Below are 13,056 nucleotides of genomic sequence, written 5' to 3'. Positions count from 1 at the left end.
CTATGGAGAAACTCTGTCTCGAAAAATCCAAAAAAAAAAAAAAAAAAAAAAGGCATTTAACACGCAAATTGTAGGTTAACAACCCATTTTTACAGATTAGATTTAAAAGTAAAAATAGAATCTCAAAGATAGTTTGAGTTTGCTTTACCCAAAGCTTTTTGCACAGAAACCATATTCTGCACAGGCAGCCTGTGCTTTACCTGTAGGCATTGTGGTGCATGCCCACAACTGAAGCACCTAGGAGGCTGGATATAAAAAGCTACACAATAAAACCTTGTTGCTAAAAGATCAAAGTGAAAACAACAACAATAAAACATAGTTGATAACTGAATGATCATCTAACTTAATAATCATCAGTAGCTTAAAAAACATTTTTGCCATAGATCATGAAGTAGATAAGCCCTGTACTTCTGTACTACATTAATGGAAATAAAGGTGTGCATCAATTTTTATTTGAGTCAATTAAACAATGAAAACTTTGGTGAAATGTGTACACATAAGACAAAAGTACAGGCGAGTGTATCTAGGCATCTGTGAAAACAGCATCAGCAATCCTTGGAGTTCCAGGCACGCTCAGTCCTGTGAGAACATTTCCTGTGTGTTGCATGTGGCTCTCACCTTCTGCCTCACTTTCTGAAACAGGGTCTTTCACTGCACCTGAAGCGGATCATTTTGCCTACACTGGCTAGCATGGCCTCTGGGCCTGCTCATCTCCACCCACCCATTGCCAGGGCAGCTACACACCACCCACCACACCTGGTTCTTAGACTTCATGTGGGTGTCAGGGACCTGAACACAGGCACCAATGCAGGTGTGGCAAGCACTTTACCCACTGAGCCACCTCCCAGTCTGGAGCCCTAACTTCTTCTAGAATCTATTATTGGGCCGGGCAGTGGTGGCGCACGCCTTTAATCCCAGCACTAGGGAGGCAGAGGCAGGAGGATCTCTGTGAGTTCGAGACCAGCCTGGACTACAAGAGCTAGTTCCAGGACAGGCTCCAAAGCCACAGAGAAACCCTGTCTTGAAAAACCAAAAAAAAAAAAAAAAAAGGATCTATTATTTTTAGTAAAAGCTATTTGCCATGTAGACCAAGCTGGCCTCGAACTTAGAGAGATCCACCTGCCTCTAACTCCTCAATGTCTGGATTATAGGCATGCACCATCACAACTGGCCCATTCTGCTTTTTGTTTTTAATCTTCCCAGACAGGCTATGCTGCCCGTCAACAGCTGCCTCCCCAACAGTGGCATTACAAACATATGCTACCATGCCAACCTTCTTAAAATGTGGTTGGTTCTGGGACTGAACTTAGGTCCTCATGCTTGCATGGCAAACATTTAGCAAATGCTGTCTCTAGCCCTATAAATACATAACATCTATGGTTCAATTTGCTTATATACATACTTGTAATAATAAGTATCTATTTTGTGGGTCTTTTGGAGACAAGGTCTTCACTGTGTAGTCTAGGCTGGTCTTGAACTCTTGGGCTCAAGCAAGTGTCTTAGTAGCCTACACTATAGTCACACTTGTGGGACTCCACAGCACTGTGCCAGGCAAAATCTTCTATTTTTAAAGAGAACAATGTTTATTTTTTCATGATGGTATTTCAGTGACTGCTGGCTTGGAAACACACTTGGCTATGCATTACAACATGACAGGAAAGGGATTCAGAACACAGGACGGTTAGCCTAGTTACTTATGTAACTGGAATAATTTGGGCAGTGACTTTGTACATTTGATTCATTCATCCCTTCTCTGTCATACATAATAAAAACAGGAGAAAGGCATCAACAATTCCCATACACAATCGTACATACAGAAAATCTTTTAGTATTTATCTTTTCCTTGTTGAAAAAACTATTTTAAGACACATTGTTACCTAGAACTTTTGCATTATACTCAAATATTTCCAGTGGCGGAAAGGTTTCAGGACTGTTTTAGTTTGACTGTTTTTGTCTTTTGAGACAAGGTCTTTGCTATATTACCCAGGCTGGCCCCTAACTCCTGGGAGTCTGTGATTCTCTTGTTTCAACTTCCCAAGTTGAAATATTTGAAGTCATTGTCAGTTATGATCTCTTCTCAGCCAACACAGCAATAACTGCCATTTTATCTCTATGTCCCAGCCATTAGTACCTCTGTGACACAGCCATGATACTAGCTGACTAGGGCTGACATGCACACTGCACTGTGGTACTGATACTTTGGTATATTTATCCCTGACAGTTGAGTTGCTAAGCATACAACTAATTACATGTAATTTCCCCCAGAACTTTGGTTTTGTTTTGTTTTTAATCTCTGACATATCACTATATTTGCCGTAATTCTAAATATATGGAATGTTCATAAGGCCTTTACAATAGAGAATACTATGGTAGATTTCTTCTGCCAATATTCTACATGTAAGCAGACAAAATAGAAATGTTTTCCGGACAGTACCAAACATTAGGGGTTGCCAGGGAGCTGAGGGTTGGAAGGTGTCCATTTTCCTGTTGAGGTTGCCCTGCAGACAGGATGCTGGGATCAAGTAGCTCAATTAGCTCCACATCCTCTTGTAGCAGGACTTCCTGCTGCAGGATGATATGTAGTGAGTCCAGTCGGAATCCAGTGTCCTTGCCATCAAATCAGAGGAGGAGATGAATTAATACACAGGTAAGATTGCATTAAATGCTAAGTTTAATATAATTACAGCTGCAGGTATTTATTTACAAAGGAGAATCCTAGAAGAAACAACAATTAAACTTCTCCTTACAGGTACTTTCACTGTAAATAGAAAACAGAGATTGAGATGGACATTATTAAGCTACTAGATGTGAAAAGTAAATTTGTAGTAATGAAATATAAAGTAATACAGATCAATAAACTTAGTCACTTATGCCTGTTTGGTTAAATTACTGGTATGCAATGTGAAAGCTATAATATACATAGAAAACATATTACAAAGGATGCTGACCGTGGACACTGCACCAATAGAGCCAGTGTGGAGATCTGAATGGGAATGGCCCCCGTAAGCTCCTATCTTTGAACACTTGGTCCCCAGTTGGTGGAACTGTTTGGGAAGGATTGGGGGAGGTGTATCACTGGGGATGAGCTTTGAGGTCTCAAAAGATTTGGGTCGTTTTCACTGGGCTTTCTACCTCCTGCTTGAGGATCAAGATGTGAACCTTGTCATGGATTTTAGCCCTCTAAAACCATAAGCTGAATTAAGTTTGTGACAGCAATAGAAAAGTAACTAGTATAGCCAGAATCTAAGACATTTATCAGAGGGACCAAGGCCTTCTGAAAATGAACACTCAGACACTGAAGACACAAAAAAGAACAAGACTCTATGTCTTCCTCCAGAAGTGCTGAAGATCATACCTCAGGCATGCCGGGCAAGTGCTCTGTCACCCAGTCATCCCCTGGCCTCTAAGTCTCTACACCGAAGAGGGGCAGAAGCTGCTACAGAAGAGATACAGAAGTCAGAGCGAATACAAGAGGGAAGCCAAGCGCGTCTAAAGCATGAGGAGAAGTGACAGGGCAGAGGGAAGGCTGCAGCGGACAGAAAGCCTGTCTAGTCAGTGGGAGTGGGATCTGCTGTCAACCGGGAGCACGGCAGAGGGTGAGCCGAGGGAGCGGCATCTAAACAGTCAGTCAGTTCTCACAGTGGCCTACGGTGAGCACTCACAGCAATGAGTAACTTTCACAATCCTCAGCTCAAAGCGTAAGTCTTTGGTAGTTGTTGGTTTAGTTTATTTATTTAAACTTTTAAAATTCAACTTATTAATTGTATATTTCAGATTCACACGTGAGTACACAAGGAGATCAAAGGACAACTCAGAAGAGGCCACTGCTTCTTTCCACTGTGCAGGTCCTAGGATCAACCTCAGACTATCAGGCAAGACAGCGAGGGCCTTGACCTCAGGAGCCATCTTTCTGGCCCTGATTTGCTTAAGTAATAAGCAAACCAACATAAACTTAAAGTTTAAGAACATAAACCTAGGGAGGGCATGGTGACTTAGGCTTGAAATCTCAGCACTTGGAAGGTTGTTGGAACAGGAGGACAGCTAGATTTCTGAGGTGAGGGTGTGCTATTTAGTGAGCCCTGGGCTGTCCTGGGCTACAGAGTAAGACCATTACACAAAAATGAAACGAAACCAGAAGCAAAGTAAAACAAAACAACATAAAATTAAACCGGGCGGTGGTGGCGCACGCCTTTAATCCCAGTACTTGGGAGGCAGAGGCAGGTGGATCTCTGTGAGTTCGAGACCAGCCTGGTCTACAAGAGCTAGTTCCAGAACAGGCTCCAAAGCCACAGAGAAACCCTGTCTCAAAAAAAACAACAACCCCAAAACATAAAATTAATGGGTCTCCATGAGAGTTTAGATACATACATATTGTGGTATGCTCAAGTCAGATGAGACATATCTATCTTCTCAAACATTTATCATTGCCATGTGGTGAGTGAGATTTTCAAGATCCTTTCTTACCGTTTTTGGAATGTACAGTACATTAATGATATTTATAGACAGCCTGCTGTGCTCTATAGCTTAGCAAGTTGATGACTTCTCAGTGCTAATTTCCTTCTCTGCAAAGGGGGTAAGCAACAGCACCTACTTCATAAGATGAAATAAGTTGACATCTGTAAATCATAAAGAGTTTCTATAGAAAGTATTATGTGTATTAGCACATATGAAATAATTAAAGAGCCAAAAAACATGTTATGCTTATGCAACATAATCTAACAAATACCAAACATAAGCACAGGTAATTGTTACTAGGTTGGCAAAGGAAATAAGGTCTAATAGGATGAAAAGCTAGATGGCTTCCTGAAACGATTGCCACAGACTGAGAGAAAACAGGGAAGAATTCCACCACAGGGAAACAGCAGAAACACAACCCTAAGGATAAAGGAGATGGAAGACAAGGTTCACAGTAGAAATAACAACAACCAGCTGGCACGGGACAGACGTCAGGGTTAAACTGTGCAGACTCTAGTGAGAAGTGATGCTGAGCTGATGTGACGGATTACAGCAATTTTGATTCCTTAAAAAGTATCAATACTCAGGGCTGGCGAGATGGCTCAGGGGTTAAGAGCACTGGCGGCTCTTCCAGAGGACCCGGGGTTCAATTCCTAACATCCATATGGCAGTTTACAACTGTCTGTAATTCCAGTTCCAGGGCAACCAATGCCCTCACACAGACGTACATGCAGGCAAAACACCAATGTACATAAAATGCAAAATTATATAAAAAGTATCAATACTCAAGCTAGAGAAGCAGTATGTTTTACTGGAAAGAGCACAGACTTTCGGTTCAGATCTGGGTCCAAATTCTCCCTTTATCATTTCCTTGGTGAACATTCTTGGACAATTCACTTAAAAAGTGATTAGGCAAAGCTGTCTAAACCTTGGCTTTCTCTCACTGGTACAACAGATCAAATCTTATAATGTGGCTTGGAGTAGCCAATCAAAATGTGAAAGCATTTTATCACGTTCTGTAAATGACTGCTTTACAAGACTTAGTTTTAAAAGATGGATAATTCTTTTAAATTGGGTCACAGACCAGCGGAGAATCCTAACACTTGCTCACCTGCAAGCTAATGACGTCTCTGAGAACCAAGAGAATTTAGCACGTTGAACATTCTAGATATACTGCATGGATGCTACACTGGTAGGTTGTAAGGCTGACTGCACCTCTCTAGAGGCTGGGCTAAGCAAGAGATACACTGCAGCAGAGAGAGAATGAGACAGACAGAGGTGGGGAGGGAGGTTTACAGGAACCAGAGAAGCCATCAGTACTGACTCTGGGAAGTGTGATTTACAGTCCTGCAGGACTGAGCTGGTGCCAATCGGTGCATTAATTTCCTTCCTTCCTAAGAGGAATACCCGCCAATGATGGAGACGGCAATAAACTAACAGTCTAATAAGCAAGGCCCCAGTAACACCAGAACACTGGCTACTATTCCTTTTCTAAGAAATAGGAACAGTACCAGCAAGTCCCCTTTGAAGATCCCAGTTACTGTAGTGAGTGTCTAATAGAGACCGATCACAGATCACAGATTTTGATCTTTCAGTGCTCCCTGTTCCGCAGGACCCTGGAGAGAGAACAAAGCCGAGGAGAGGCAGCAGACACTCACCAACTTGTGGAGTAAGTCATCCTTCTTACTGTACTGAGAAGAAAACGTCCAGCTCTTGATGCTTTCTGCCAGCTTGAACAGGATGCCTTGCTAAAGATTATGAATGATATGTGTAGAATTATTAATTAAATACACTCAAAAGGCAGGAAAACTAAACAACTTACCTCTAAGTAACTAGAATGTTTAACAAAAATGAAAAACACTTGTTTAGGTTATACACGAGTATCAGTGTGTCACAGTCTCCTCATTTAGTTCCACTTTTAGCTGTGCAACAGAATGACCTAGAATTTATATTTGGAATTACTTTCCTGGGTCCCTAAACTAGAGGTTTGTTTTGGATTTTTTTTTTTTTTTTTGGTTTTTCGAGACAGGGTTTGTCTGTGGCTTTGGAGCCTGTCCTGGAACTAGCTCTTGTAGACCAGGTTGGTCTCGAACTCACAGAGATCCGCCTGCCTCTGCCTCCCGAGTGCTGTGATTAAAGGCGTGCGCCAACACCGCCTGGCTAAACTAGAGTTTTAATTAATGAATCGAAACGAAGCCTGTAAGTTTGATTTTTAAAAAAACAGTCAGAAGTCACCATAACGTAGCGCATTTATATTGGGAATACTGCATTAACAGGACGATTATATTTATTTCAGAATGAAATTATAGCATGGTACAAATTCTCAGTATTAATATTATGTTATTTTTATTATTATAAAATAATAAAGCAGAAAGACATTTTATTCCTTTTATAAAAACTGTCATGTACCAGAACTTTATTAATGAATCAATTAAATATGTAATTTGCCTTAACAGCCCCATTCCCTGAACATGCCAGTAAATGCAGTTTATAACCAGTTAGTAGGGCTGGAGAGATAAAGAGATTTAAAGAAGCTTAGAAGACGTACTGGCCCCATAAGTATGTTCATTTGCTTCCATGATTACCAGACTATTTCTTTATGCAAGAACAGAGGCTTCTTTGACTAACTTAACACAAGATGTTAAATGTTGGGTCCAACTTCTCCTCTGGGATTCATCTCACCCAACCTGTTGTTTTGAAAACACAAAACCCGATTCTACCTGACTTGTAAGAGGGAGTTCTGGAAAGTGGGCTAGAAGTTGGGATAGATATTTAGTCAAAGTAGATGTGTCGTGGTATGGTGTTCAGGGCCATTGAAGCAGATACTTCCATTTAAGACAGGATCTTAAGGTCAACCCCTTGGCTTGGGCCTTTTGCATTTCCAGAGATTTTGTCACGTTCTGCTGGGTTGAGGGTACTTGGGAGTGTGGTCAGGGCCCAGGGCTTAAATATCACCAGAAACATCTTGGTATACTGCCATGCAATGGCACCTAACCGTTCAACTTTTACACATAAGTTTACAGAAAACAAAAACCCAAAAAAGCCAGTAGGGCTGTATGTGTACACAAGTCGATGGTAGAATGTCTGCTTGGTATAAAGAAGAGCCATGTTTAAGCCACATCACCAAAACAAAAACAACCCCAAAGAACAACAGAAATTGGCTGGCAAGATGGCTCAGCCAATAAGGCCTCTTGCTCCCAAGCAGGACCACCTGAGTTCAGTCCCCAGAACCCACAGAAGGAGAGAACTGATCCTTGCAAGTTGTCAGTGTAGAAAAGGGAATTAAAAAACAAACCAAAATGATTTAATGAACATGCCACTTAAGAGAGAACTATCACTGGCAAAGTTCCAACTAAGGTTTCAGTACATTTCTTTGATCCTCTTCAGACAATTTCAATATTTAAGAAGCAATATATGCTAACTCTCAAATCATTTTCATTTGCTCAGTTCATACAACCTGCTCACAAAAAAATTCCAGAGCAGCAGAAAGACTGAGGTTTACCTTTGACAGCTGTATCCTATCAGTGAAATAAGGAAGTCTTATCAGGGTGAGGAGGAATTGAACTCAGGGCCTCTCATGTGGGCAAGCAGTTACCACTGAGCTACATCTCTGGCCGTAGAGGGTATTTTAATCATTAAAGTAAAAAATAAAAGATGAAGGCAGAAAAGTGGAGCATGCTTCCTTACTTTTGGTAGGACTCTTGCAGGAGGTTTGTGAGGTCCCTCTGTCGGCAAGCAGTTTTCTGTTTTTGGTGGCAAAGAAGAACATATTTCAAAATCTGTGTGTCCCAAATCCTGTAAGTACTGGTAAAGGGGAGAGTTCTGAAAGAAACAGGAAATGAGGCAAATCTCAAGATCACTGATGTTTCCAAAGTTTTAGGATCAAATTCAGAATTATACCTGAATATCAGCTTATGCCACATTTTTATGGCTTCTCTTATGAAAACTGAAATGATCTGCTAATTAAAGTCCCACTGAATACCAAAAAATCAACCAACATGCAACAAAAAGACCCAAAAAGGAAAAGCTCTAAACAGACACACATTTTTTGAGTGAGCACTAGCAAGAAAAATGAACTCAAAATTAAAAATAGATTTAAACAATTTTTTAATCCAAATTTTTGTTGTTTTTAAGTAGAGCATTCCAAACAGGCAGTGCTGGCTGCTGATAACTGCTAAGAGGACCTGGAGTGAAACAGTTACAATTTAAAGCCAAGAATTAAATACATTCATTACAATTTTATGTGTAATGTTATACATAACACGCTTATTACTTTGTTTAGCACTACCATGCCTATTACCCACCATACTTGACACTACAAACAACTCAAGTTACTTTAGGAAAGTCCTCGTTCACATATTAGATAATGCAGAGATGAGAGAGGTTGGTTTAAAATAAGCAGGAGGTCACAGTGGTAACAACACAAACATTTTGACATTGGGAGTGATATAACACCCTACGTTTCCCAGAAGAAAAAAAAAAAAACTCTGGAAGCAAAGCTTAAGCTCAGTTTCTAACTCTATTACTAGCTAAGTATCAGTTTCTAACTCTGACTATCACTAGCTAAGTATCTGTCTCCCACAGGACAGGATACTTACACCAAACGCAGAAGGTCTCAACATGGTGGTGCACATCTTTACTCTCGGTGCTTGCGAAGCAGAGGCAGGCAATCTCTTGAGTTTTAAACCAACCTGGTCTACATAGCGAGACTTTGTCTCAAAAACAAAACAAAACAACAAACCCAGGAAGCACTTAGAACAGTCTCTGGCAGACACCTTTTTGTAAGTTATATGGAAAGGGCATAAGTTACAGAACAGAGAGCCTTGGTCCTGGCCCCAGACGTTGTGTAACAGTTTCCTCCAAGACTGAGACTTTGTACTTTGCGGGGAAGCTCTCTAAGCAAGGAGGCAAACAACTCAACATATATTCAGGAAGTCCCCAAAACTGACCGAATTCACTAGACCAGAGAAAGCGGTAAAAGCAGCGACTCCCACGCAGGCAAATAAAGCCGAGCTGCAGAGAAGACTCCTAGATGAGCAAAGCTGTAAGAACACGTCAAGACCAGACTGGGGGAGAAGCTGACACCAGTCAAGATGTCTGGAGAGCTTTAGACCACCTGAGGCAGCTGGGAAGGAAAGCGCCAACCTGAGGAGCTGCCTGCAGGCTGTGCAGTGTGCTCCAGGTTCCCAGCATTGTGAGCTGTCACCCCTGCAGTGGTGGGCTTTGGTGATGCAGCTGTCCATGAGTCATTTCTGTCCCTGTAAGGAGCCCCTCACCCATACTCTTATAAGTAACTCAATCAAATGTGTCAGTTCCCCAAATACTACTTCGATCTGCCATGGGCTCCCTATTTGGGATGAGCAGACTTGTGTGGCGTTTCTCCAGGAAAAGTTTTGTCACACAACACCAAGTCACCCCAATTCCATTAAACAGAAACATACTGCTACTATCAGATGAAAATTTATTGAGAAACTTACCATGGATCAATAGCAAAAATTAATTTTAACCTTCGAACTTTTCTAAAGTAAAAATTGGGTAACATGCTTAAAACTTAAAAAACTTCCTAAGGGGCTCAGGGGTCAAGATTTACTGTTCTTGTACAGGAGCTGAGTTTGATTTCCAGAGCCCCACATGGTGGCTAACAACTATGTGTAACCCCAGTGTGAGGGAATCCAACAATCACATACATGAATACATGCAAAACATCCTCATATATAAAGTAAAATAAAGAAATAAACAAACTTTGAGAGGTAGAGAGATGGCTCTGCAATTAAGAGACTTGTGTTCCTGCAGAGGACCCAGGCTTGTTTCCCAGCAGCCACCATGGCAGCTTACTATTGCCCATAACTCCAGGTCTTGGGGATCTGACACCCTCTTCTGACCTATGCAGACACCAGGCATGCGCTTGGTAAACAGATATCCATTTAAAACACTCAGACACACAAAATAAACAAATCTTTTTTTAAAGCCTTGATACCATTCAGTGAAATACCCAAATCTTAAAAAACAAACAAGAATATCAAAATCTGTTAGAAAATCAGTGTTAGAGACAGCACAAAGCCAGCAACAGAGCTGCCAAGCTAAGGTGGGCAGGAAAGAAACTGACTCTCCAAAAGCACTCCAGTTTACTCAGGAATAGCAAAGGATTGAAATCTAGGGTGCTCATGTGCCATGGTAGGACCCCCTCAGAGGGTTGGAATCTGGGGTGCTCATGTGCCATGGTGGACATACTCAGAGGGTTGGAATCTGGGGTGCTCATGTGCCATGGTGGGTTAGGGCAGGGTTAGGGCAAGGAAGGGTTTTAAGGCCCAAGGAACCAATTGGTTACAGGTGCTGCGGGTTGTGGCTAGTGGAGGAAGGTCTACACAGAATTGGCATAACCAGAAAACGTTAGTTTGGGGGAATCCTCCTTGACAGCGCCTGCCACTGTCACATATATATCAGGCACAAGAAGGAACTCCAGGGAAGGTATTGCTTGGGTTGGGCATGAGTGACATATGTTTGGTACAGACAACTTTGACACAACTAACTTTGTGGCAAAATCTTAAGTATTTGGCTTGTACCCTCTGACTACGAGTTCTAGGGGCATTCTTACCTTGTCCTTGTTAGTGTTGTTCTCTTATCTAGATGAAAAGAGATTCACTCAGCCAGAGAGATGGTACCGAATAAAGAGCTTGACCACAAAGCCAACACTATGAAATATTACAATAAATGAATACTGAGAAACTCCCTTAGCTGTCTAAGTAAGTGGTTCTCAACCTGTGGGCTGCAACTCTTTGGGGTTGAAGACCCTTGTGAAAAACCTAATACCATCAGAAACACAGCTATTTATGCTGCGATTTATAACAGTAGCAAAATTACAGTTATGAAGTAGTAATGAAAATAATTCTATGGTTGGGGTCACCACAATGTGAGGAACTATACTAAAGGGTTGGAGCAATAAGAAGGTAGAGAATCACTTGTCTAAATGAAGAAGACACCTCAGAAGCTTACTTATAGCTTTATCCAGAGAAAATAGACAATTAACAGGAATATATGAGAATGTTACAGGACAGAAGAGACACCTGACTTAGACTCAGGTTTTGCGGGACTATATCCTTGAGTTCCCCACTGATGGAACTCAGTGCAAGATCAGGAATATGAGATGAATGCCTTCCTTTTAATTTTACCTTTAAGAAAAATATTTTAAACAGTATAAGGAAAAATGTTTCTAATTCTTTTATTCAATTTTTAAGTTTCTGATGGCATATATAGTTAATTTCCTTTGAGACAGGGGCTATTATAGCACTAGCTGGCAGGCCTTCTTGTCTTGGTCTCCCTAGTGCTAGGATCATGAGCTCGGGGCATCAAATTGTTAACTGGCTTTGTAGTAGGTGCTTTGAGTTAGGCAAGCACTTTATTAGCTAAGCTACTTCCCAGCTTCCACCAAACGGCTCATTTTAAAATCACCTATAGTGACTACTGAAATAATGCCTAGGGTTACTCAATCTTTTTTCAGGCTGAACTGTGAGCCCTACCCTGCTCTGCCTTTAGGTTGGCAAAAGAACACTAGCTCACTTGCTTGGCTCGACCTTCTGAAAAGTTTACACACTAAAACAACAAAACTGAAAAACAAAACCTAAAATTTGTTTTTAGAACCCCTTCTTCAGAGGAACTCCTGGGGGAAGAAGAATGAATAGGATGGATCACAGTGAAGTTACTCTGGATTTGCAGCCCATATGGTCTCTGTTAGAAGACTCCAGCCCGCCGGGCGGTGGTGGCGCACGCCTTTAATCCCAGCACTCGGGAGGCAGAGGCAGGCGGATCTCTGTGAGTTCGAGACCAGCCTGGTCTACAGAGCTAGTTCCAGGACAGGCTCCAAAACCACAGAGAAACCCTGTCTCGAAAAACCAAAAAAAAAAAAGAAGACTCCAGCCCACTGCTACAGAGTGAGAGCAATCAGAGGCAACTATCGCACAAACCCACGAGTGTGGTTATGACTCAGGAAAACTACACAACGAAATCTGGGGTTCCTATCATTTTCATGGTACTGAATGTAATCATTTTAGTCTTTTCTCTGATAATTTAAAAAGGGGAAACCATTCTTTGTACAGCAACTATTACAAAAATTGAGGTGGGGGAGAATCTGACCCAACAGTCTTAATTTACTGCCTCCTATTCCAATTATAGCCTCCAATGAGACTAGGCACTCTTCTGAGAAGAGGCATGGAGGATGGTGAGATAGGGACACATCCATACATGTAATTTCTAATGTTTTCCATTATATGTTTCATTTCTGCAGTTTTCTATTTGTGATTGGCAGTGCAAATTGTACCGCTTTTGCCCACACACAAACCCAGACCCTTCATGAACACCAAAGCGCTATTCTCTACCTTTGTATTCTGGATTGCAGCTTTATTTTTACTTGTATGCTTCAATGCCTTTTGAGCCAAAAGAAAATTTAAAGTTTAAGCAACAACACACAATTAAAATGGTCTAACTGAATGCTGCCAAGATGAACTGACCAAGACAGTCCTTGGAGCATATAACTTGGTTTAAGAACACAGGAGAAATTTTTTAGTGGAATGACATTTTACATTAATTTTTAATTTTTTTACATTT

At 41.3% G+C, this 13,056-nt stretch overlaps 1 protein-coding gene across 7 annotated transcripts in view; it reads right to left on the bottom strand.

The window, feature by feature from the left end:
• Vezt (vezatin, adherens junctions transmembrane protein) overlaps positions 1–13,056 on the bottom strand; it is a 54,635-nt gene that overhangs the window by 18,258 nt on the left and 23,321 nt on the right. For 6 of the 7 annotated variants that reach the window (XM_026784471.1, XM_026784472.1, XM_005358151.3 and 3 more), the window contains exons 2-4: positions 8,143–8,277; positions 6,114–6,203; positions 2,435–2,607 (exon numbers count right to left, since the gene is read on the bottom strand). In XM_026784471.1, coding sequence (XP_026640272.1) covers positions 2,435–2,607; positions 6,114–6,203; positions 8,143–8,277 — 398 coding nt within the window. The remainder of the gene's footprint in view (positions 1–2,434; positions 2,608–6,113; positions 6,204–8,142; positions 8,278–13,056) is intronic. The other variant, XM_026784475.1, reaches the window with a different exon arrangement.

This window comes from Microtus ochrogaster, chromosome 24, assembly GCF_000317375.1.
Source record: "Microtus ochrogaster isolate Prairie Vole_2 chromosome 24, MicOch1.0, whole genome shotgun sequence".
Taxonomy (NCBI): Eukaryota; Metazoa; Chordata; class Mammalia; order Rodentia; family Cricetidae; genus Microtus; species Microtus ochrogaster.
Note: the sequence above shows the minus strand (reverse complement) of the source record. Positions and strands in the feature narration are given on the sequence as shown.